General features: G+C 42.7%; 1 protein-coding gene across 1 annotated transcript in view; it reads right to left on the bottom strand.

The window, feature by feature from the left end:
* The window catches only part of LOC111846192 (cadherin-12-like), a 33,706-nt gene extending 13,331 nt beyond the window's left edge, over positions 1-20,375 (bottom strand). The window contains exons 1-3 of the mRNA XM_072711253.1: positions 20,202-20,375; positions 5,652-6,021; positions 3,221-3,515 (exon numbers count right to left, since the gene is read on the bottom strand). Coding sequence (XP_072567354.1) covers positions 3,221-3,515; positions 5,652-5,939 — 583 coding nt within the window. The 5' untranslated portion in view covers positions 5,940-6,021; positions 20,202-20,375. The remainder of the gene's footprint in view (positions 1-3,220; positions 3,516-5,651; positions 6,022-20,201) is intronic.
* Positions 20,376-24,566: the final 4,191 nt, after the last annotated feature.

Here is a 24,566-nt window from a genome sequence, read left to right as displayed (position 1 = left end):
GCCAATAGTCATGGTTTGTGTGTCCCTCGCATTATGCGGAAGCAGTGCTGAATGCAGTATTACTGATGATGATGATGGTGATGATAACAGAGATGATGGTGATTATGATGAAGGTGATGGTGCTGATGGTGGTGATGATGATGGAGATGATAGTGATGATGAGGGTGATGATGACGGTGATGATGGTGATAATGAGGGTGATGATGATGGAGATGGTGGCGATGATGAGGGTGATGATGAGGGTGATGATGAGGGTGATGATGGCGATAATGAGGGTGATGATGACGGAGATGGTGGTGATGATGAGGGTGATGAGGTAGATGATGGTGATGATGAGGGTGATGATGATGGAGATGAGGGTGATGATGATGCTGATGATGATAGTGACAATGATGATGATGATGATGGTGATGATGCTTGAGGTAAAGTAACAATCAAATTATGTAATATTTGTGTGGTGATGCGTCATATGTATTCGGTGACAGTACTGATGATACAAACCATCCAAATACTATTAAAGCACCATAATCAGAGGTTGTGATTGTCAGCAGACAGTGAGTGACTTCTAAAAGGCTGTTTACTGCCAAGGGTCCCAGTGCAGAAAGCAACCTTAAAATCAAAGTATTTACTGTAACACGACTGGGAAGATCTGGGATCGGGGAGGTCGAAGAAACCACCTCTGAACATGATGTTGTCAAGATGTTTGATTGTGTCACATGGAGCTCCTAAAATGGAAAATACAGCCAGAGAACTGTGAAACAGCAGGTCCTGAGGAAGCCTTTCTGGGGATAATCGAATTGAAATTGGAAATGAATTGCAGTCTTCCTACTGAATCCCCAATCCACCATTATGGAAGGGGGTCACGGCCCCCTCGCTTTTCCAGCTGAGAATTTTAGTAGGGTGAGATCGGCTGACATTCTCAGACATTTGGGACATGTCCGTCTTTGATGAGCTTAATTAATAAATGCAATGATAGCAACTCATCCCCAGTAATGCCAACTTTAATACCAACTGTTATGCTAATGCTTCAGTATTTTATCAATTATAGTAGTGATCTTGTGGGGTGAAATCATCCCAGTTGGTTTTCCAGTCAGTTTCACGTCAAAGCACTTCTACTTGGGATGCTTTTGCCCTCCCAAATCCTGCCCGTATTTCTGGAAACTTCCAAACCGATTCACAGTGAGGCTCTGCACTTCACACGCTGTGACATGGAGGCAGGAGTGCTGGATGGAAAAAAACAATCCCTCTACTGCATGAAGACAGTGTCAGTGACACTGTAACAGCTGTCAGGCCGGGAGCTGCTGTTATCTCTCGGTGCACGCAAGCGCCTGGGCTGTGTCCTCATTACGCCTACGGTTTAAAAGAGCCAACCTGAAAGTGGCCCAAGGACACTGTACTCTGATACATTTGTAATGTTTCTACCACGTTTTACCTTGATTTTAAGTGTGTCTGGGCGAAACTATTCCGACACTAAAACAAGCGAGCGTGGTGAGTTGAGGTTGGCTGATTGAGCAAGCCTACCCGCATGTCACCGATTTACACTTTAACACATGGCGCCACTTTATAAAAGGAACGTTTTTGGGTTAGCTCCACCCCTTTCGGTTCAGATTTGGGACGTCTGTCTTGGCTATGGCGTCAATAGCTCAGGCGATCGTTACCCTTCTCGGCTTTGAGCTGCCGCACTCGTGGAATATCTGATATCGGATGGCTACAGTTGAGAGGGGAGCAGAGGACAGCCACAGCCTCCTGTGAGCTTCTGTCGTTGGAGCGATCAGAAATCATTCCTGCTGTTTTTGCCTCTGTTGTTCCCGGTGCTCACCCACCCCGTGTCCGGGACGCCCTTTCAGTCAGAAAACACACCGTCTGCTGTGTTTCGCAGGACTATCCTACCACCACACACGCTTCTATATTAATTCTCCGCTTGGTTGTTGTACTCCATTGCAGAAGCATTGGTACTGTAATTTAAGTACAGCATTAGGTTACTTGTTAGGAGGTGATCAGTATCGTACCTTTTGTATTTGCTGTTGTATTTCTATCGTGCATCTAATACAGACTTATTATATTGATTAGCGGTCTTGTCTTTTGCCAGGTTGAGTGACGGACCGGGGATGGGCTCTGCAGTCCTGGGGGTGGGGCCTCGCATCGTGCTTGGCTGCCTTGGGATTGCACTGCCATTGTGTGTGTGTGTGTGTGTGTGTGTGTGCATGGGTGGTGAGGCTTGTTTATTTGATTTATTTTTCCTTGAGGCAAAGTGGGAGGCAGGGTACCCCTGCCAGAAACTCTCCACTAGTAAGTCCTAGCCCAGGTAATGCGTGTCACCGCTGCAGTATCTGATGTCTTGTTTTTTTAGTAGCTGAGATGTAGCTGTGTGGTTTACCACCCTGCCATAGTCCTGCTTCTTGTACTGCTTTTAAAATAAATATATATTTTTGTATTTCAACCACGTCTCTTGCTCCCGGTTTGTCGGTGGGTCGAACCTGAGAGATTTAGGCTAGGAGGAGAACCACTTCAGAAGTTCTCTGGGTTAAAGTTACGGGGAGCTGTAGACGATTACCTTGGTGGCCAGATTCCACCCTCTCACTGCAGTTTGCTACCTACCACGTTGCCACACAAGCAAAAAAATACAAGAAAGCAAATAAGCATATTAAGCGTAACAATCAAATATTTGTGGGTACCATAAATATGCTGCACAGAAGCAGGAACTCAGATTCCTCACAGAGATATTACTTTTAAAGCCAAACTAAGGAAATGGTTGCAGAGGATTCCTTCAGCTTAATATTAACAAATCCGCAGATAAGGCTCTTCCTGAAACGCACATCAATGACAAACATGCGTCCTTCCATTACAAGCCAGCATCGCTTTCTTTTATTCATTTAAATGTCTTTTCATTCTGACGAATGAAACTTTTTCTCTTTTATAATGACCAACCAAAGTCACGTTCCCTCAGAGGAGACAAAGGCAATGTCAGCGTGAGGTAATTTAGATGATAATTTGCATGCTAGCTAGCTGGTTCTGACAATACTGCGGCTGCAGGTTTTAAAAATGGAACTGGGAAAATGGCAGATAAAGCAGCCCATGCCGGCATGTGTCCCCAAAGGATTCTATCTGTTACACCAAAGTATGAATAAATATGCAAAACATCACTCTATGCTACGTCCCTGTATATGTGTGTAAATCCTGTGCAGAGGAACTGCATGCCTGATTCAGGGAGAGATCCTACCTATTGGTGCCATTTCCGGGACTCTGGCGGTGTACGGACCCTCCAGGAATCTGGGCTCGTTGTCGTTGATGTCCTGGACCTTGACGACGAACTCGGACTCCTCCTCCAGGAGCCGCCCCGTCGCCATGTCGATGGCCTGGGCCCGCAGGGTGTAGAATGGCCTCTCCTCCCGGTCAAGCCTCCGCACGGCATGGATGTCGCCAGTGGTCTGGTCGATGGTGAAGATGGAGCCGGCCCCCTCCCCGGAGAGGGTGTACTTCACCACGCTGTCCCCTCTGTCCAGGTCGGTGTGGAGCTGCGACAGGTCCGGTAAACATCAGCATGAAGGAGAATAGCTGTGTGGACTGGGAGGTGTGGACAACTGCCCAGATTCATCCATGATTATCTATCTATCTATCTATCTATCTATCTATCTATCTATCTATCTATCTATCTGTCTGTCTGTCTGTCTGTCTATCATCTTATTCATCTGACAGCTGTAGTGTGTGGACAAAAGACAAAGCGCTAAACTTTCCACCAGCGACTTCACTAAACTTAAGTTGGTTGTTAAAATTATATTGGAACAAAAAAAAAAAAAACGTCTGCTCACAGAGAGCAGAGGAATCTACCAGGACGAAATGTTCTCCCACTCCTTAATCATGGGGGAATATTGAGTGATTTTTAATTAAAAATGCTATTAGGTAATCAGTCCTAATCCATTGAATAAAGGGATTCATTACTGGGGCACCATCACAGGGGTAAACTGTCTATACACCTGGCGATTCTCCCTGCGTGCCAAAGCAGCCTTGGGGTTTGAGGGAAAGGTAGGGGGGGGGGGGTGGGGGGGTGATATTAGCATTTTAACAGTGTCTCGTTAGCATTGTGTCCCTGCGGTCCGGTGGACTTCATGCACATGCTCATTCTCAGCATTTTCAGACCGAACGTGAGAGTTTTTGCTGCTGGGATGGTGACACTCTCCCCCCTGTATCACAAACCACCAACAACCCAGAAATAGAAAAGCCCCACAATCATAATAACTCTGTTTACATGTAAAATAATTTTCATATGAATATTTTACTTAACAGCCACTCACAGTCAGACAGAAGTTCAACAAAATGCAATGAAGTGTGCATGCGTGGGGAAAACCTCAGACATCTAGATTCCAGGTTTAAATGCAAATAACAAGAAGTGTGATGTACAGCCTGGGTCTTTAAATGTGTTTTTTTTGTGAATAAATGTCAGCTGTTTCAAAAGTTAATTATAATTAATTATGACTTATGAGGATTACGAGAGTGACGTCCTTATGCTGAAGCAGATTTATCCTGACAAAGTGTGGAATTTCACACTAACTGAGCCCGTTCTCCGTTCCTCATCCTCCGTGTGGCTGAACACGTCGCCACAGATTTACAGAACACAAATTTACCGAGTTCATAGAGAATAAATTACGGCAGCTGGATGGAAATCAGTGAATGGATGCAAATTAGTTAATGAATTAATTACAGATTCAATAATTTATCGAGGTGCCGGAATGCTTCCTTCAGATGGGCAAGGCTGAGTATGTGGAGCAGATGAGGGCAGCGGAATCAAACATCATCATCATTTTAATACCTCTTGAAAATTTAATTAACCCCGTAAGTGAGGAGGGAAACGAAAATCAATTCAATTTAAAGAGGCAAAGATGAAATTTGGGGGGATGGAGTCTCTTGTCTCCGAGCCACACACCGACCGCTTCTACAGCTTGTTCTGCGAGACTAACTGCATGATTAGATGCAGAGCCATCGATTCACACCGGTCTCTCTTTGTGCTTCTTCTGCTGCCCGAATGCTGCGGATGTGGACGGCGGGACTGGCGGAAAGTGCCATCCCTCGAGAGTGTCCACTCTCATACTGCGCCATTGTTCTACGAAATCAATTCGGTCTGACACATCAGTCTGAAAAGCCCCCTCCCCCCCCCCCCCCAACCCCGATGCATCACGAGGCGACAGACTAAAAGCCTTTGCTCCGGGGGGGTCTGTTTGTGTGTGAAAACCGTGATCTGATAGAACATGTTGAGTCGTGATGAAGCCATCAGCATAGAGTGCTGTTCTGCTATAAACGGAAAATAAAGTACCAAATGGGAATTAGGGGTCAAAAGTAAGAGAGTTGGAGAGATGTTGTGGTGCTCTTTGGGGATCTTTGGGGAATGAAACATGCTCCACAAACTACATGAAATCTTGTGCTCATCTCTAAACTCTTCACCCAGCTATACTCCTATATTCTACCGCTGAACTATTTAAACCATTCTAGCACCCACGTCCTACCCAAAGTACATTGCATGATGTGGAAAAAAATGCATATTTCCAAAATCCAGCGGTATCTGGGGTTTTTACTGAGACGATAAGCATTGGGTACCATTTGGCTGTCAGTATAATTCGCTTGAAAGTTTCTTATAATAAGGATAAAGGTCTCCTTACCTTGCCAACATACTGAGGATCCGAGCCCATGTACTCCTCAAGCACGAAGAACTGATTCCACACCCAACTCCGCCTGACCCTCTGAGACCCTGGTGCCCAGCTCCTCTTCAGTGACGCCCTGCTCCTGTGGTGCCACTTTCCCAGCAGACCGTGGGGCGCGAGGAGGCCTTCATCCAGGAGAAACCAGAGGAACAGCAGGAAGCAGTTCCTTGCATGCATTGGCATTCCCGGGAGCGGGCAGACGACCCCGTCAAGTGTCCGCAAGCCGGTGAGACGGAGTTCGCTCATATACTCCACCCGGCGTGCCTGATGATCCGTCGTTATCTGACGCCTTGGTAGAAACTCTCCTCTCAGATCCCTCAGATCACAGCTGGATGACAAACGAAAGGGATGGATTCAGTTACGTTTTTCATGTTACTACCCTGTTTCACCTCGATTTTAAGTGAGTTTGGCTCATCGCCGGTGAATGAAGAGGTGAGTCAAAACTAAATGGACACTCAAGAACCTTGTACAAATGAATCTTTGCAAGGAACGGATTAATCATTTTAAGAGTAACAATAAAATATTCCTGGCTACCATAAACATAATACACAGAAGAAGGGACACAAATTTCCCACAGAAATGGTGTCTTTAATACCATTGAATCATTGCAAAAATGAAAGTGTTACCCATAAATTTTAATTAATAATTTCTTGCTTTAAAATGGTGGCAGAGTGAGTAGCAGTGATGCCTGACACCCCCCGGCAATAAATTCTGACTCTTCACTGCGTACAGCGTTTGCTTGCTCTCGCCATGTTCCGTGGACGTCCACTGGGTGCTCCGGTTTCTTCCTGCAGTCCAAAGACATGCAGGAAGCCTAATTGGTGTCTCTAAATTGCCTGTAGCATTTGAGCGTGTGTGTGTGTGCATGTGGCGTCTCTGCCCAGTGCTGCCTGGGAGACTTTCCAGGCTCCTCATGGCCCTGATCAGGATAGGATTAGTTCAGATTCATATGAACTAATCTAGAAGCACAGGCTTTTATAATTAATATTTATGATGTGTTCAACTAATTTGTAATAGCAAATATCAGATGTGACATAGATGTTTAAGCATTTTAAGAGCAGAAAACAAATAAGGAGTCCTGCTGATCGATAAAAAAATAAACTATTGATCACACAGTTTTCTGTGATTAATCGCGATTAATCATGCCTAACATTAAAATCTACAATCATATATATTTTCACATTGAATCCCTAAATTAATATAGACTTAAGACAAAGCGGAATATATAGTTCTCTCCTCTCGCAAACTCATTACCATAACATATCCATTTTTACTTATTTTTTAAAATTAAAGACAGGCTCAAATTATACAACTTCATTATCGAAACTGTTGATTTTGCCTCTGGAGTAGTTAATCAGTTTTGTTATGTTCCTATTTAATTCTGTAATAAACGTAAGTATTTCATGAAATCCAGACTTAAAGAGATTAGAAACAATGAGAAAAAACTGTGCAATAATATACATTTAATCATACAAATTTATTGTTTATTGTGACTTACATGCAATAAATTTAAAATATTTAAACAACATTTGATATAGTTTTCTGTTCTTTGATTTTTGGGATGGTGGTTCAAATCAGATCAGAGCAACAAATCACATAATTTTAATATATCTAACATGTTTAGGTAATGTCAATTGCTTTACACAAAAAATAAATACAGTATTTCATTGGAATTGTTGTATTTTTTTAAACATCTTTTAATATTTGCTTAATGGTTTAATTTGTACTTGTGATGAAGAGTTTGTTCTGTTCCACCAAAAATACCACTTACAAGCAAATAAAAGCTGAATTTCAATGGTTTCAGAAAGGTTAGATGCACACATGGCAATAAGACGAGAAGGTATCGTATTATTAGTATGCCAGCTAAACAATATTTTTTTTTACTGCACACCTGTTTTAATTCTATGTATGTGTCCATCTGGCAATTTTTTAAAATGAAATAAACCAAGTACCGTCAGCTTTCCCATGAGACGCTAACTGAATGTTTTAATTTTAGCTTTGACTTCCTGCTTCCAGGAAGGAATCAACATGAAAATGTTAGCTCATGCTACTCTCCCATTTGGCTATCAAAAACCTGCGTATGTTACCGCGATTAAAGGCACAATAGCACGTTAAAATGAATGTGACTCGTTAGCACAATTTCCGAGCCCTACTAATAAGACTGTACAGTATGTTAACTCAAAACCAAAGTAGGTTTTCTTTAGGATGGATCTCAGGATTGACTGCAAAACCCAAACCTGCAAACTGGCCTCAGATAACAGAGTGTCTACCTGACAATACCCCAGCAAATCTCCTGCGATAATCAGGCCCAGAAGCAGACAGTGATTGGGAACATGCTACCGATCTAGGGCTTTATCATAATCATTACGAAGACTCTATCCCTGTAGAACTAAGCCCAGTCTCTGTGGGTCTGTCTTTCTTCGGTTAGGACTGTGCAGTTGTCGTTGGGTAGCCGGAGGTTGTTGTCACTTTGGGGAAGAGAGGCGGTTTTAATGAGTTTAAGGATTTTTTTTTATTGGCCTGTGGGATAATTCGATTTTAAAGTGATCTAGTTCTGGTTTTGGAGAAATAATGGCCCCTCACCAACAATGCAATGCAACTTTTATTTTACTGTACAGCGATGTTCATGGATCAGAAAGCATAGACCATAGCACTGTCATGTTAATATTGTGTAGATTCTAAAAATAAACTATAAATAATGCACAGTGCTGGGAAAGGGATTATTTACAATTATTTTCTCACTATTTCTTTTGACAACCACCAAGCATAATGGCTGTTTACTATGCAAACGGCCCATCTGCTTGTGATAGTTTACCCACGGCGTTTTTGCCTTAAATGGAAGCCTGTCTTTTTCGGATGCTTCTCCGCGTAAGACCTTCTGCGCGGACAGCGGCCCGCGAGGCTCCGTGGCAGCGGCCCGCGAGGCACCAATCAGCCGCTTCCATTATAAACTCAGATAATTGTCTTAGATATATATGCGACCTCCTGCTCGTCTGTTAGATTCAATTTTACAAATGCTTTGAGGTATTAAAGGAATGACTTGCTTACTTAAGGTTATTTAAACTGTGGTTTAATCTCAGAGACCGTTCTTTATGATAATTCATCTTTGACTAACCAAGCATGTACAAGACAAGCGTAGCATACAAATGGACATCAATACAACTTAGGCATAATAAGCATGTAGATTATTTCATGGTCACCAATGTGCATTAAACTAGCCAAGTATAACACAGGTGACCTTGTGAAAGAAGGGCCTCATCCAATATGGCGTGTGGCTTGGCAGATTAGGATGCTGTGCTTGTGATCGGAAGGTTGCTGGTTCACGTCTCAGGGTCGGTATAGTGATTTCAGTGTTGCGCCCTTGACCCCAATCGTTTCACGTCTGAACCGGCTTTCTCTTAAAAATGTATGACACTTCGGCTAAAAATGTCCCCTAAATGAATAAAACGTAAATTTTATTTAGTAATGAGGCTTAATCTAAGGTGTGTGACATTATCCACTGGTCAAGTGAAAAGGTCCAATCCAGCTTGAAGTGATGAAGTATATTTTTAGGTATATTCTGCTTTGTCGCACATTGTAACTATAAACTGATTCGTAATTCCATAGCTAAAATTTGTCTGACTAAATTAGCTTAATGTACGTTCTTAACGTTCATTTCTTCATTAAGCATATATCTGTACATGTTGCTGTTCCGGTACGGCTGAAATATCCTGACTTATAGCTAAAACACGTGTTTTCTGTGTGCTGCACTCAGATCCGTGTCTGTGCCCAGGACAGGGTACTGTGCACCGCGTTAAGGTCCGACATTCATCGACACTTGTGAGGTTTGGGGAAGTTAGGACACATGCATGTCACTCTAAGCGCCTGTCATAATTATTCCTGTTGCTCTTCGACATATTAACAGATGAAAATAACCTGATCTATACTGAATATTATAGATATTAGGTAAGTGTGTTAAGCACTGCATTTTCTATTGTTACCCATGACCCTGATCCAGATAAGTAGATGGCAGATGGGTAGATAGATTTAATTTTGCTTGCTCTGCGCTCTACATTTAAGATTAAACTGAAAGGGAATCCAGATATGCTAATCAGCACGAGCATCTTTGTGATTGTGATTATTTTACATAATATTTCTACAGAGGAAGCCAGCCAAATAGCGAGCTAATGTAAACAGATTTGGACATATGTGTGTAATGTTGGCAGAGGAGCTAGACGGGAATGACTCACTGTTCTCACCCATAGAATGCGCTTTGTCGTGTTTTCTGATTACACTTTCTGATTATGCTCCAGTGGGATGAGGTCTTTCCAGCTCAAGAAGACGGGTTTGTTTTTGCTCAGAGGTAACGGCGCGTAGGAACATGAGGACACCAGCGAGGAAACACCCCCCCCCCCCCCCCCCACCCCCCCAAAAAATGTCAGGCGGTAAAACACAGACAGGAAGTGGCCAAATAAATGATCAGCCTGTAGCTGATGAATAATTAATGCCTTAATGAATAATTAACAAAGCCAAAAACCGAGCCTCCACTACGGATTGTGGGCTCTCTAATCGACTGGCTTACCAAACTCAGAATTCAGCATTCTGCAGATTCCCTGCCCTGCCTGCACACGCTCCCACCGCAAACTATGGCTTGTGGGGATATCATAAATTTGGCCTTTCACAGTTCCATTCAAAGATCAGTCACCCAGGTAGAAGATACTGGGGGGGAGGGTAAGTGGGACACTGTGTCTGTGATCAGAAGGTCGCTGGTTCAGATCCCAGCTTCTCCATGAGGTTCCTGAGCAAGGCCCTTAACCCCAGTTGCCTCAAGGACTGACTAACTCTGCTTTTTCAATTGTACATTGCTTCAGATAAAAGTTGTCATCATACCGTGCCAGCAATTTGATTCTTTCCGATGGCTCTTTTGTACAAAGGAAAGGAACAGAGTCGTATTGAATGCTGTTTTTTTTTTTATTGTTGTTCCCAAATTGCACTGCCTGCCCTAAATCCAATCCACTCCCTTTTACATGGACGGTGAGAACCTCTAAGTCATAAGAGGCAGATTGTGTTGCTTTAAGTTCCTTAAAGGCAGAATGAGCAGGATCTGTGTCAATAAAACGATTTTTAATATTAAGTGTTCCGTGAATTGCATTCAAGACAAAGAAACTTTATTTACATAAAACATTTCAGACAGAGGGTAAATTCAAAGCGGTAACTTCACAGGCAAAGCAGAGCGATATGGCGTCACCTTGTGTAATGTTTGCAATGCAGATCAATGACATTAGGCTGGGCAATGCGAGCAATGTAGTGCTGTTACACCTAGTCAATGCATGCAACATAATATAGCAAGTAATTATATTGGTGGGACGTCTGAATCTGATACAGATCTTGCCCCGTCATTATCCTAGTGATTATTTCGCAGATAGACCTAGGAACCCCCCCCATTGAAAAAAGAGTGATGAGCGGCTCTCGGAAAGGAATGGAGCCATAAGATCCGCCTCGCTTCAAAGCGCCGTTATTCCCAATACTAATAAACGTGTCTGATGAATAAATAAAAAATGTAAACAAAATATAATGTAATATGCTATTAAAACATCAGTCACCCAGACAGGGAAAACTGAGGATGCTCTACAATGATACAAGCATCACGCTGTTTATATAATAGTCACGTTTCAGCGCTCTGCTCAAATCACGAAAACTATTTTTCAGGAGTGAATGTGGGAGCGCTGGCTGGCAGAGGGGTGCCGAGTTTGGATGATCCTGCCCCCGAGAGCATCCCTGGGCCCGTCCAACCCCCCCTTGGACCTGGTCCCATACAGACGCTGCGGAGACCGAACATATGGGAATTCGGCCTCATTATCCGGTGGCTGCTGTCCCGGATTAAAGAGCAGCCGTTCTTGGACATGAAGGCCGGCCGCTACGCAGCCTCCAGGTGGAACGGCGGTCCAGCCAGATGAAGAACAACGTGGCAGATTAGCCGCCGATTCGCCATCTGCTTCGTCGCGTTTGAGGGTGTTTTCCAGTGACACTGTCGCCTTCGCCAAGGCTCTGCCTGTCCCCATACGAAGAGGAAATTAAAGTTTATATAAAACCTTAACTTATTGAGTAAATTGAGTTTTAGCTGCTGATGACACAAGAAAAAGGAGTATATTTGAAAACTGTGGCACGTGCCGCAATAGTATGACAGGCATTGCCTAGTAAGTATGATTCATAAGCTGCAGCTGCACGGAGACAGATGGGAAGTGTGGTATGGTTTTGTCTTGTACCATGAAGATGCGTTTTGCTAGCCTGTGGTACGTAAACATGTTTACGTGCTAAAATGCTAGCAGCCTCCAGTCCTCTGACCATAATTTTATCACTCAATCCCGTTTTAATGGTATATAAATGACCTTTTACTGCATTAACCTCCCGAGATCCAGCAATTTATTCTTGTCCTCTGCAGAGGACGTTATGCTTTCGCTCATGACGTTCATAATGTACACGCCACTCCATTAAGTCCTGTTGTTGTTCCTTTAAGAGGGCATGTGTGGGGGTGTGACCTTGTCAAAACCAAAAACATAATGAATATTAAAAAAAATAAGCCATATCCTATCCCCCCTGGACCTCGGGAGGTTAAACTGAGTGTAACACTTGCAAAAGCCCATGAAACGGCAATAAAGTGGGTTGGGAAGAAAAATCGGTAATAAACTGGGTTGCCCATTTATGTGTATATCTATGTGTCTGGTGCCTCAGTAATGATTCAGGGGTCTTTGAACCAAGACTGTTTAGGGCTACCCCTTACCACAGCATGAAAAACATTTATAGAGCTATATACCGTGTTTCAAAAGACAAATCTACCATAACAACTCCTGTTCTTCTCATTTAAAACAGGCTGTAAGTGTACAGTAGGTGCTACAAGTATTTCTTGTTTGCAGTAGTTCAGAGTAATTGTTGTGAATAAGAAGTCTGTTGTGATTGTTATGCAGAAAAGTGCCTTTTAATTAACGGTCCCTGTGTGATGTTGTTCGCTGTAGGATGTCGGCTTTGGGCGTGTGTCTAATCAGCTCACCTGGGGGGACGGGGCCACTGGTCCTCCCAAGTAGCCAGTTCTGCACTTATGTCAATGAGGGGCGCTAGCGTGCAACATGCCTCTTACACACATCCTTTAAGGGAACAATCATGAACCAGAAGCTCAAGTTCTGCTGTGTGATTTTACTGTAACTGATTTATTTAATGAAGAATTTTAGTATTTCTGCTAATGTTATATACAGCCATGGAAAAAAATATGAATCCACAGCACAAATTTTTGCTTCACTCATTTCTCAATTTATGGGTGTGCGTCTGTGAATAATATATATTTTTCTGCAAACTCTAGCCTGGTTCTCTGCTTCTCATTAATGAAGGGCTTCTTCCTCGCTTTATAGGACCCTGATAGAAACTTCTCCTAGCAGTGCACTTCACACCTGCACTTAATGTTTCCCATTCCTTTGGAAGGTCACTTGATGTCATCCTTCGATTCATGAGAAACTGATGGATAAGTTAACAGTCATTAGAAAGTCGCTTCCGCCTTTTACCTGGCTGGTTTCTGGTCGTTCCCAGTGTCTCCTGCTTCACCTTGTTCTTGTGACTTGCTGTCTTAGAAATTTTGAACCTGAAAGCAACCTGCTGCTCAGTGTAACCTTCTGCCAGCAGAACCAGGATTAAACCCGGATTTAAAAATGCAGATTGTTTTAAAATAGAGTGGTCTCTTAATTTTTTCCACAGCTGTATGTTGTTAATATTTTATTAATGTTATATGTATTGGTTTGAAATGTATTTTAACTTTCAGATTTCACATGATTTTACACTATACAAGCTTAAAAGGTACAATAAAATCACTCTCTATCTGACACGCTGTAGTTCCCTAAGATTGTGTCGTCTTAGGAGCTCTGACCTTGAAACAAGGTCGTTAATGAGCCAGTAGGCGTGTCTTAAGTACACATGTAAGTGGGTCAGTTCATATCACATCTGCACATGCGTTTATAAACGTGTTTAACATACTGCCCCATAAAAAAGTTAATTCCCTGAGCTCATAAGTAGCTAAGAAAGATTGTTGAACCGTTAAAGCACTTTATCCTCAGCAAAGCCCAGAAGTGCTGAATGAAAAAAAAAACAGCTCTTAGAATTGACGGCCAGCCCAGGAGAGGATAAATTCAGGGGCTATGACACATACCGGTATGCCAAAGTCACGCCGACGAAGCAGGCCATGCCGCTTACTGGAGGGATACTGCTCCCTCCCCGCAGAGACAGGATACATGGGGCTTACAGGACAGACATCCAGAGATCGAAGGGCACAAATCTCTGCTTTTCATTTTATTTTAGCTGAGAACATCAGTCCTGCTGCTCACGGGGGCTGATATGAAAGGAAGGGGAGATTTCTCCCTATCAACTAACCCCTTAGTCTGTGGGGGTAACGTGCGTATCACTGTGCCACCAACATTCCAGAACGTCTCAGTCTGTGGGGGTAACGTGCTCATCACTGTGCCACCAACATTCCAGGACGTCTCAGTCTGTGGGGGTAACGTGCTCATCACTGTGCCACCAACATTCCAGGACGTCTCAGTCTGTGGGGGTAACGTGCTCATCACTGTGCCACCAACATTCCAGGACGTCTCAGTCTGTGGGGGTAACGTGCTCATCACTGTGCCACCAACATTCCAGGACGTCTCAGTCTGTGGGGGTAACGTGCTCATCACTGTGCCACCAACATTCCAGGACGTCTCAGTCTGTGGGGGTAACGTGCTCATCACTGTGCCACCAACATTCCAGGACGTCTCAGTCTGTGGGGGTAACGTGCTCATCACTGTGCCACCAACATTCCAGGACATCTCAGTCTGTGGGGGTAACGTGCTCATCACTGTGCCACCAACATTCCAGAACGTCTCAGTCTGTGGGGGTCACATGCTCATCACCATGCCTCAAACATTTCAGAATGCATTAACAAGGTCATGTTGTGCCTGTGAAGATGAGAGACAGCTTTCCAATCATGTTTGGGAGATTGGATGTTAAAATGAAGCCAATTAACTGGTATCCGCTGAATCGATATTCGGCTAATTTGCGCCAATTGGTGTGCGGTGAGGGCACGAGTTTATCTGTGAGGAGCAGACGTTTGATGACCTCCTGCTTCTGGGGACTTGCTTCTCCAGCTCCCTAATTGCTCTTTAATGAAGTGCCACAGCTTCGTTACTGACCCTGACAGGCCGTTTGATGGTGAGGTGGCTCCTATTCAGGGAACTCGTTAGCTACTGGCACTATCAAGCAGAGGTCTTACATTTAGGATTAATTGGGGCTTAGGGAGCAAGAGGGGCTTCAAAGTCGTGATTTACTGAGAGAATGAGAGCAAGAAATAGAAAGTGAAAGTAAACAGCTGGGTAGTTTTAAGATCCATCCATCCATCCATCCTCCACAGTCACATATTCAGTACCGGGCCCCGATAGCCCCTCCTAAAATATAATTTTTATTTTCCAAGATGTTTTTTTTTTTTTTTTTGATGTGACAGAACTAAATTTGATTCTCTAATTGAATGAACATTGACTGGAAAACCTCTGTGACTCATCTCTCAGTGCCTTGTAGATACTGACAGTGCAATAAATTGGATTTAGTTGTTTTTTTGTTTTCATTTTAATAACCAATATGTTCCATTTAATGTTGTAAATTGTATTTCTGCCTTTAAAATTGTCTGAGCTGTATCATTCATTTGTTTTCCACTGTAATTCTGAATGTCATGTTTTTGTATAATAATCTCAAAATTAAACTTGAAGCCTGATATAAACTACGGCAATCATATTTTGACATACTTTCATGATTTTTTTTTTATTATTGATTTTTTTTCAATATTTTATGACTTCTCTAGGTTACACCTATACCTGTTAATTTCATGTTGTTTTTGTTCCCAGACTCACGGCTTTGGTCAACACTGCGCTCAGCTTAAGCAAATTAAATTCCCTTTCATTGCATTTCTTCAGGCTCACGCTGCTAAAGGCATTTACAAAATTTGAATGGCTGGAATAACATACATATTTGTGTTGTAAATATAATTTAATTCTGAAATATTCATAGAATCAATATAATACACAGAAACAAGCTGATGTTTCCAGTGTTTGTTAGATGTAGTTTTAGCAATAGCAACTTCATGAAGCTTGAATTTTAATTTATTTTATCCTTGCGTATGATGCGTTCAGAATATTAAAATTGACTTGATGCTGAAATTTTGCTCATATGTGCTTGTTAAACCATCACACCACCTGGCCTGTCCTTTCATACCTGTCAGATAAAAGCAGTATCAGAAATGATGTTATGAAGAATCCCAGTGGATAGATAGCCTTTTCTCCGCTGATATTATTAATGAGCTGGCAATCAATGCTTGTCAGGGCTCCCCTTCCAGGAGGTTGGGGTAAGGCAGGGGGGTGAGAGTCCTCAAGTGACACCCTCAAAGTCCTGATATGTCAATCCTGTTTACTCTGTGAACAAGCCCCTAAATGTGCCCATTCTCAGCAGTTATAAGAAAGAATGGGCAGGGGACCTAAACAGCAGCTAAAGACTCGTTTGCTGCTTCTGCTGCTTTGTGTTGAGGTTACAAAGCTGAAGTTGCTGCCATCAACTTTGGTGCCAGGTTAATGGAAAAGGGACTCAGTTAAACTAATTTCTTGAAGCTCTACCACTTCTATTATCTCTTGTTTTGATTATTCTTATCGGTGACAGAGTCAAGGTAATAGAGTCAAGGTAATAGAGTCAAGGTGATAGTCAGAGCTCTGTGAACATGATGAGAGACACCTGCTCCTTCATGCTTCAAGGTGACTCAGCTCTACTCTGGATGAAGCAAAGGCATGGTCGTCTCAATCAGAGTGAGTAATAGCTTGTAAAGAGACTCACTGAAATGTCAACATATCACATGTGTGGCGGAGGTTCTCACTTTGTTCTTACACCTTCTCACAGACACACAAGCAAACCTCCATCCATCTTCTACCCAGATCTACTTCTCAGGCTCCTTCCATACATTCCTTCCATAATTCCAGAGTAGTCTCAGGTCAACCAGAATTTTTCTCAGAACACTGAGAAAAACTGAATAACAAAGAACAAATAATTGAACTTGAAAGTAATTTGCGTGTGAGTTGGGTTTTTAGATGCAAATAATGTTTTAATTATAAGTACTTCACTGGACTTCGTCATCTAGAATCCATGAGGATTATTATTATTACCGAAATGTCGTACATGACGGATTTTGAGGCAGTCCAATAGGAGCGTGTGGACGATACCTCTCCACGACTCTGACATCTACACTGGGATAGAGCAGTGAGGAGCTCACTTTCTCACTCATCAGTCACCATTTGGTTCAGACCCCAAATTCACTGAGGGGATACCGCAAAGTTCCTTTTTTTCGACGTGGTTCCATCTCACCGACGTTTTACTAGTCATGAGCATTGTTGAATAATCCATGACTTGTCCTCCTCTTTCTTTTCCAGAACTGTGCGCCTGTTATATGCTGCAAATTTTAAAAGTTTGGAAATCTGGAAGGTTCCTAAAGTAAGACCCCGTTTCAAAGTTTCCCAGCTATTTTACTGGATGATTTTTTTATGGCATTCTGTCTGGTCTTGTTGACTCCCAGCTTGTTTAAAACATGTGCTTTTGACATGTAAACATGCAGGAACTTGGCGGGCAAAGTTATAGACCCAAGTCGATATAATATAATAAAGTCAGACCACAGCCAGGCTGAGAGGCATGATGAACGATGAGTCCTTTTGTGGAGTATGGAGGAAGATTCTAAAAGTTGTACAGTGAATACTGGAAAAGACATTTTATTTGCAATTCTGCATGTAATGAATCATGCAGAGGTCCGGTTGTGGAGTGATCTATAGTGATTTATTTTACCAAAAACAAAGACAGAATCCAAACTTAGGATCATTAAACAGGAAAGTCACCAGTAATCAAACCAGAACGGAACCCTGATGCTGTCCTTCAGAGCTGAACGTGGCTGTTTGTTTAGAAACTGGTTTGTTTCACATTTTCATGCACTACTTGAGCCGAATCAAAAGAAAATCACCAGGATTGTGCTCCTGCATTTTCATGAGGGGATAGTAAGACCGGTTCTGAGCACGGTGACTCGGCACATGGCAGGATAAATTACTCACGCGGGGGGGGAGATCAGAGGGTCCGGGCAATGGAGAACTCTCAGAACCTCCTCATTAATTAAAATAATCAAGAAAGGCTGGCCTGGAGTTTCTGGCCAGGATGCTTTGATATAAGAAGATTCAAAGGGATGGACCAAAGAGAGCATATGTCAATCTGAACACCAGCACACAGATCCTCAGTACTCTGGGTTCACTAGAACCATTAATTGAACCTCGCATTTGCATGAGGCCTGTTGGCCACAAACAGTCGCTACACTAAATATTAAACAGGCGCATTGCTTATTCAGAAGATGCTGATGCAGCATGTTCCGCTGAGCAGCTACTGTAGCTATGATCTTCTGGCTCTACTTGCTAGCTTACGTTAATGTTAATCCCAACCATGAAGGGCCCATATCCCGGCACCACCATGAAGAGAGAGAAAATGATAAATGGGAAGTCTCTAACGGGAAGTTTGCCAACAATGAGCAGTTTTTCGCCCAGCAATGAAATGCCTGAGGAGGATGCAGCACATTTTGCAAACACAGGAGCCCCAAAGTGACTATTTGATTGGGGCCCCTGAAAGGACAATGCCGCCTCTGATTAAAACTATAGGACCGTAAGCTTTAGAAAAAATTTAACTTGATTTTTTTTAATGTGGACCATTCATAAACCCCCATGGTGGTGCACAAGGGTCGTCCGTCTACGAATTCATGCATGAAGCTGGAACGGGTCTGTGAAAGCTGACCTGTGATTCGTTGAGTGTTCACGGGTCAAGTACAATAGAAACAAAAAAAAATAATGCGTAAAGTGAACATGAGGACGTTTATCGATATTAATCGCGTTGGCTTTGTTTTGACATGGAGCGATGGCAGTGCCGGATTTGGACTGCATCCACACAGATAAGAAACAAAAGACAATGCCCTCAGAAAGCAGAATATATTGTGTGGAATAATGTGAACGTCGGTGTTGGGAGTCAGGTATGGCGATGGAATTCTGATGAGGGGCGCAAAGTCGAATCAAAGGCTTTAGGCTGGAAACTGTATAAAGTCGATATGCTTTGAAGCGATTAGCCTTGGAAGCGGGCGCCAGGCGTTCCACGGCATATAATGATTTTCAGATTCATGTGGTTCATCTGTGGAGGTTCCAAACAAACCCATTTAAATATTTGGCACCTGTGTTCAGCCTTTCCGCCATAAGAGATCATACCATTTCCTGTACAAAGGATACTTGGGAAATCGAGCATACACCATGGGGGGGAGAGATTCACCATTTCTTATCAGCATTCTATAGGAAATGGGGTTTAAAGAAACGCAGCAAAATCCAGCTGAATGATCCATAAGAAATTACCGTTCCTTATGAGAATACTATCAGAAATACTGGTTACAGGCCCAGTAAAATTAACAGGACCCATCCGATCTCTCTGGGCTGGACTTCAAAATCATTAAGAAAAAATTGCTCATTTATAATAATCCCTAACTATGACAGCCACGTCCTAAGATACTGCATAAATCAATGCGTCATATAAATTAACAGATGAAGTAGCATAACACCAATAAGGCTATTAATTATGACTAAGTAATAACACGGTAGTTAAGTAGCGTAATGACTATTGGCTTGTTATTTCACTGTCCTAATAGTGCAAATAGATGGTTTTGAGAAGCAACAGAGGCCATCTCAGGACACGATCCCTTATCGATACGGCTGATATAATGACCTGCTGCTGACTGAGGGAGCTTGAAAGCCACAGTCCACTTTAACGCCAAAGCCGAGTTAAACCCGCAGCACGGGATCCAAGGGGCACAATTATCCCAAGAGCTTTTCAAAGCCCCAAGATTAATTTCATTACTGTGCTTAAAGACAGCTGGAAGCCACATGAAATGCTTGCCATTCTTGCACTTTGTTACAGGTAGTCCATGAAAGATCAGTGCAGAAAAGGTCTGCATGAGTTTAATACACATTGCACCCATGTCATGGATTACATTACACACTTAAAGCCTGTTACGGTTTACATTACACACTTAAAGCCTGTTACGGTTTACATTACACACTTAAAGCCTGTTACGGTTTACATTACACACTTAAAGCCTGTTATGGTTTACATTACACACTTAAAGCCTGTTACGGTTTACATTACACACTTAAAGCCTGTTATGGTTTACATTACATATTTAAGCGATATTAATTCTCATTTGTTTCAGAAACTTGTTTTTAAGATATTTCATTTCATATAAATACAAGCACTTCGCAAAATACATGTACAGTGTGTTTGATGAATGAAACTTGAAACCTGAATCTGAAACTTGATATATAAAACAGAACATTTTTTGAAGGATGAAGCATTATTATAAGATAAAGAGTTGCTGTAGATTTAAGTCTTAGGTTAAAAAAAAAAAGTGACCCAAACCTGTCGGCTTTATGCACCTTGGTGACTGATTTCCCAGTGACTTTCCAGTCTGCAGCACAGAGCTCAGCTGGTAAAGATGATGTAATGAAGCACGCTCTCCCGCTCTGTCACTAACTCATTTTACTCTGCTGTCCCAGTAATCGTACACGGTTCTGCACGGACGGACTCACACAAAGAGACTCTTACCGTCTTTGGGTTCCCTCTGAGGAATCGCTCCCAGTTTAATCCAGACCGTCAAGGTTGGAGGCAGTGAAAGTATCCCAGGACTGAACCTCAGACTTGGTAACGCAGACTATCACGCCTGCTTGTTTCTCGCTCTCTCTCCTCCGTCTCTCTCTCTCTCCCTCTCTATTGCTTCTGTTTTACCTCGCTGTCTCCTCTCTCCACCCCTCCCCTCCAGAAAAAGTGTGTGCTCCTGCACGGAGACATTAAAGCAGGCGAGGAAGAGCCAGAATGCGGTCTAAAGTCTCCCTGAGGCTCAGGACCAGTCAGGAGCCGGTGTTGTCTGGCTAGCTGGTCAGCTGCCTGCATCGTTTACACACCCTTAGGCACATTTCGAGCCAAACGGCCAGTGGATGGTGTCCAAAGCAGCCACATGCCCCCCCCCCCCCACTCCCAACCACCAGATCAGTGCAGGGTTTTGTGGGATGTCTCTGGGAGTCTTTAATCAGAGAGACAGGGCCACTTGGGAATCTGCCGCTTTCTAGGACAACTTCTCCAGAGATGCTGAGGTGGATACAGCCTGAAAGCATGTGTGTGTGTAGCAGGGTGTGTGTATCACAGTCTAATCTCCCCATAAGAAATAATGCAAATGAATTAAATCCGTTCCAGACCCCCAAATCATTGCCTATTTAAACTTATCTACCTTCCTAACTAATGATAAAAAGCATTAACAATCAATATAAAACTAATGCACACATGAAGAAGCACACATACATAAACAATAAACATGCAATAAATGACAATCCCACACTCTGAAGCGAGAGCACACACGTGCACCACCTTCAAGTCTCACTATAATTTCCTTTTTAAGTTCTACAGTTACTCTCATTACTTTCCTCTTTGGTTTGCTGCTATCACTGTTCACTTTCTTAGGGCTCATGATTACCGTATCACTAAATGTACTGTAGATAAAGCACAAAAACATTCATACTGAATACAGAAACACAGCTTCCTCACGTCGGACTCGGTCGAGAGGGACTGCGAGACTGAGAGCGATTCTTAGGCATTAGCATTGCAGTAGGTCCGTTTGCCTTTGTTTCAGCACAACAGAGATACGTCTTGATCCGTACAAGTTTCAGCAGGTCTGTTTTGTTTTGCTGTGTTCTGAGTTTTCGGTCGAATTGCGGCTAGGTTTTTCTCCACCAACCCGTCCGAGGTCCGAATTGGTAGAGTTGAACGTGTCTAAGTTCTAAGATTTCGGTTGAGGTACAAGTAAAAAAAAATTCAACAGACCCGTTTGATGTCCGAGTTAAGTAGAGTTTGAGTTCCAAGGTTGTACTGTATTTTGTTTGGTTACTTATGGTTAAGGTTAGAGTTGGGTAAGGGTTAGTGTTAACTTAGTTAGGATTAGGGTTATGCCCATAGTAATGAATGGAGAGTCCCCACAATGATCAGAACATAGGAAGTGTGTGTGTGCGTCCGTGGGTGTGTGTGTTAGTAGTGAGTAGCTGTGATATGAGGAGTGTTTACCTGGGTTTAGACTAATAAGGAAAGAGCTGTTGGAGACAGAAATAATATTTATGAATTTTCATATGAAGGCTTCTTCTATTGGCATATATAAAGGCCGAATTGTGTCAAATCTGTCATTCATTGTTGACATATAAAGTCCTTGTGAGAGGCTGACCTATTTCAGGAACCTATATATTACTCCTCATGGCGGTTGTTCTAAGTTGCTTCGTTTAGAGGCCGCCCGCCCCTGTCGGATCCGCAGATGACAACTTCAAGCCACGCGCTCGTTCGCTTTCCGAGAGGAAATGGGAAATGTGACCGTTAAAATGTCCATTATGTGCCAGCGGCTGACAGCCATCCATCATTAAAAGGGCCACTCGTATTTTCCACTGCATATCGGGTGCTTGTTCTTAGACAAGACCAATGGCTGCAGGTCAGGGATGTATGAATAAATCTTCCCATGTTCATGACTTTTTAGTAACTCTTTGCACACACAATTCGAAGGTTTAACCATAGTAATATGGGTTATGCACAAACTGCAATGAAAACATCAAACTGTCAAATAGGGAAGATTTAAGGAGAATAGAGAATACTATACTATAACATCAATGTAAACATTTACAAACCAAAGGTGTGAAGTTTTTCTGTTTTGTTTTTTTATTTTAGCACTTGAATAATGCAAACTTGATATTAAAAAGAGAGTATGTGGTGAGATTAGATGGTTAAAGATCAGATACAATCCCTTCACCCATCTACTCTCTCATCTACTCATTCACTCACCATTCACTCACTTACTTGCCCACCCACCTACTCACTCATTCACTCACTTACTTGCCCACCCACCTACTCACTCATTCACTCACTTACTTGTCCACCCACCTACTTACTCATTCACTCACTTACTTGTCCACCCACCTACTTACTCATTCACTCACTTACTTGTCCACCCACCTACTCACTCATTCACTCACTTACTTGCCCACCCACATACTCACTCATTCACTCACTTACTTGCCCACCCACCTACTCACTCATTCACTCACTTACTTGCCCACCCACCTACTCACTCATTCACTCACTTACTTGTCCACCCACCTACTTACTCATTCACTCACTTACTTGTCCACCCACCTACTTACTCATTCACTCACTTACTTGTCCACCCACCTACTCACTCATTCACTCACTTACTTGCCCACCCACATACTCACTCATTCACTCACTTACTTGTCCACCCACCTACTTACTCATTCACTCACTTACTTGTCCACCCACCTATTCACTCATTCACTCACTTGCCCACCCACATACTCACTCATTCACTCACTTACTTGTCCACCCACCTACTTACTCATTCACTCACTTACTTGTCCACCCACCTATTCACTCATTCACTCACTTGCCCACCCACATACTCACTCATTCAATCACTTACTTGTCCACCCACCTATTCACTCATTCACTCGCTTGCCCACCCACATACTCACTCATTCACTCACTTACTTGTCCACCCACCTACTTACTCATTCACTCACTTACTTGTCCACCCACCTATTCACTCATTCACTCACTTGCCCACCCACCTACTTACTCATTCACTCACTTACTTGTCCACCCACCTACTCACTCATTCACTCCAAATCACCACCATCATCATCAGGGGTAAACACACAGCCATATATCACCTTAACCATCCAGAACTTATGAAAGCATCTTATAGACAGACAGAGATATCGATCGGTGTGCTGATATTAAACTATGACTGGAAAATAAATAAAAAATGTTGGCAAAAATTTTCAGAGACATGTTTATGTAAGACATCTTTTTATATGCATTTAAGTACACAGGTCAACATTAGTTCTTGGAATGTGTTTGATCTATAAATTATATTTCATATTAGTGTTTCAAGTGCGGAAAAAAAAGACAATATGGTTTATGTGACAAATGGAAAAAAAGCAGTAGGTAATTCCTGGAAGTAACTCAAAAGCTTGTGCAAACCCGTTCATTTTTTCATATGTGCTTATTTGATACTGGGTCACTGTAAATGCAAAGCTTTAGTGGAGAGAGTGGTTCCAAGAACGCAGATGCATGATGCAGACCCAGGATACCGTTTAAAGGGGGTGAGGTTAGAGAATCCGCCGAAGGGATTCAGGTCCTATCCACGTTGTCAGCATGTATGTCAAGGTATCAGCACTGACATCATAAGTTTAACAACGTTGACGGAATATGGATGAGCCTCCAGATAACAATTTCTACTTGCCATGGTCTAGGGAGTGATGTTCAGTATAGGGGCTGATGCAGTAATTGAGACAAAATGAAAAAAAAAAACTACTCTGCCTAAGTTTGCTGAAGTTCTATTATCTCCAGAAGCATTGTATACAAGTGAGTGCTGAATATTTTAATGCTTTTCTGCTACACAATGTTACCCTTGGTTATTACATTTTTTTTTCTTATGCAGAAACATTTCAGTAAACAGACACACATAGGACTGGAGCGAATTACTTCACAGATATATTTACACATGCCTCCAACACCTGTCAAGGCTGTGGTCTCACCTGCCATCGTCAAGTGTCTTCTACACACATCTGCATGCGTTGGGTTTTAAACACAGGAAGAAAGCCTCTTTTACAAAGGTTTGTCTAAAAACAGGGCATCGCAGAGCCTCAACGTACGTATCAAATGGTGTCTGCGCAT

The sequence above is a fragment of the Paramormyrops kingsleyae genome, chromosome 4 (assembly GCF_048594095.1).
Source record: "Paramormyrops kingsleyae isolate MSU_618 chromosome 4, PKINGS_0.4, whole genome shotgun sequence".
Taxonomy (NCBI): Eukaryota; Metazoa; Chordata; class Actinopteri; order Osteoglossiformes; family Mormyridae; genus Paramormyrops; species Paramormyrops kingsleyae.
Note: the sequence above shows the minus strand (reverse complement) of the source record. Positions and strands in the feature narration are given on the sequence as shown.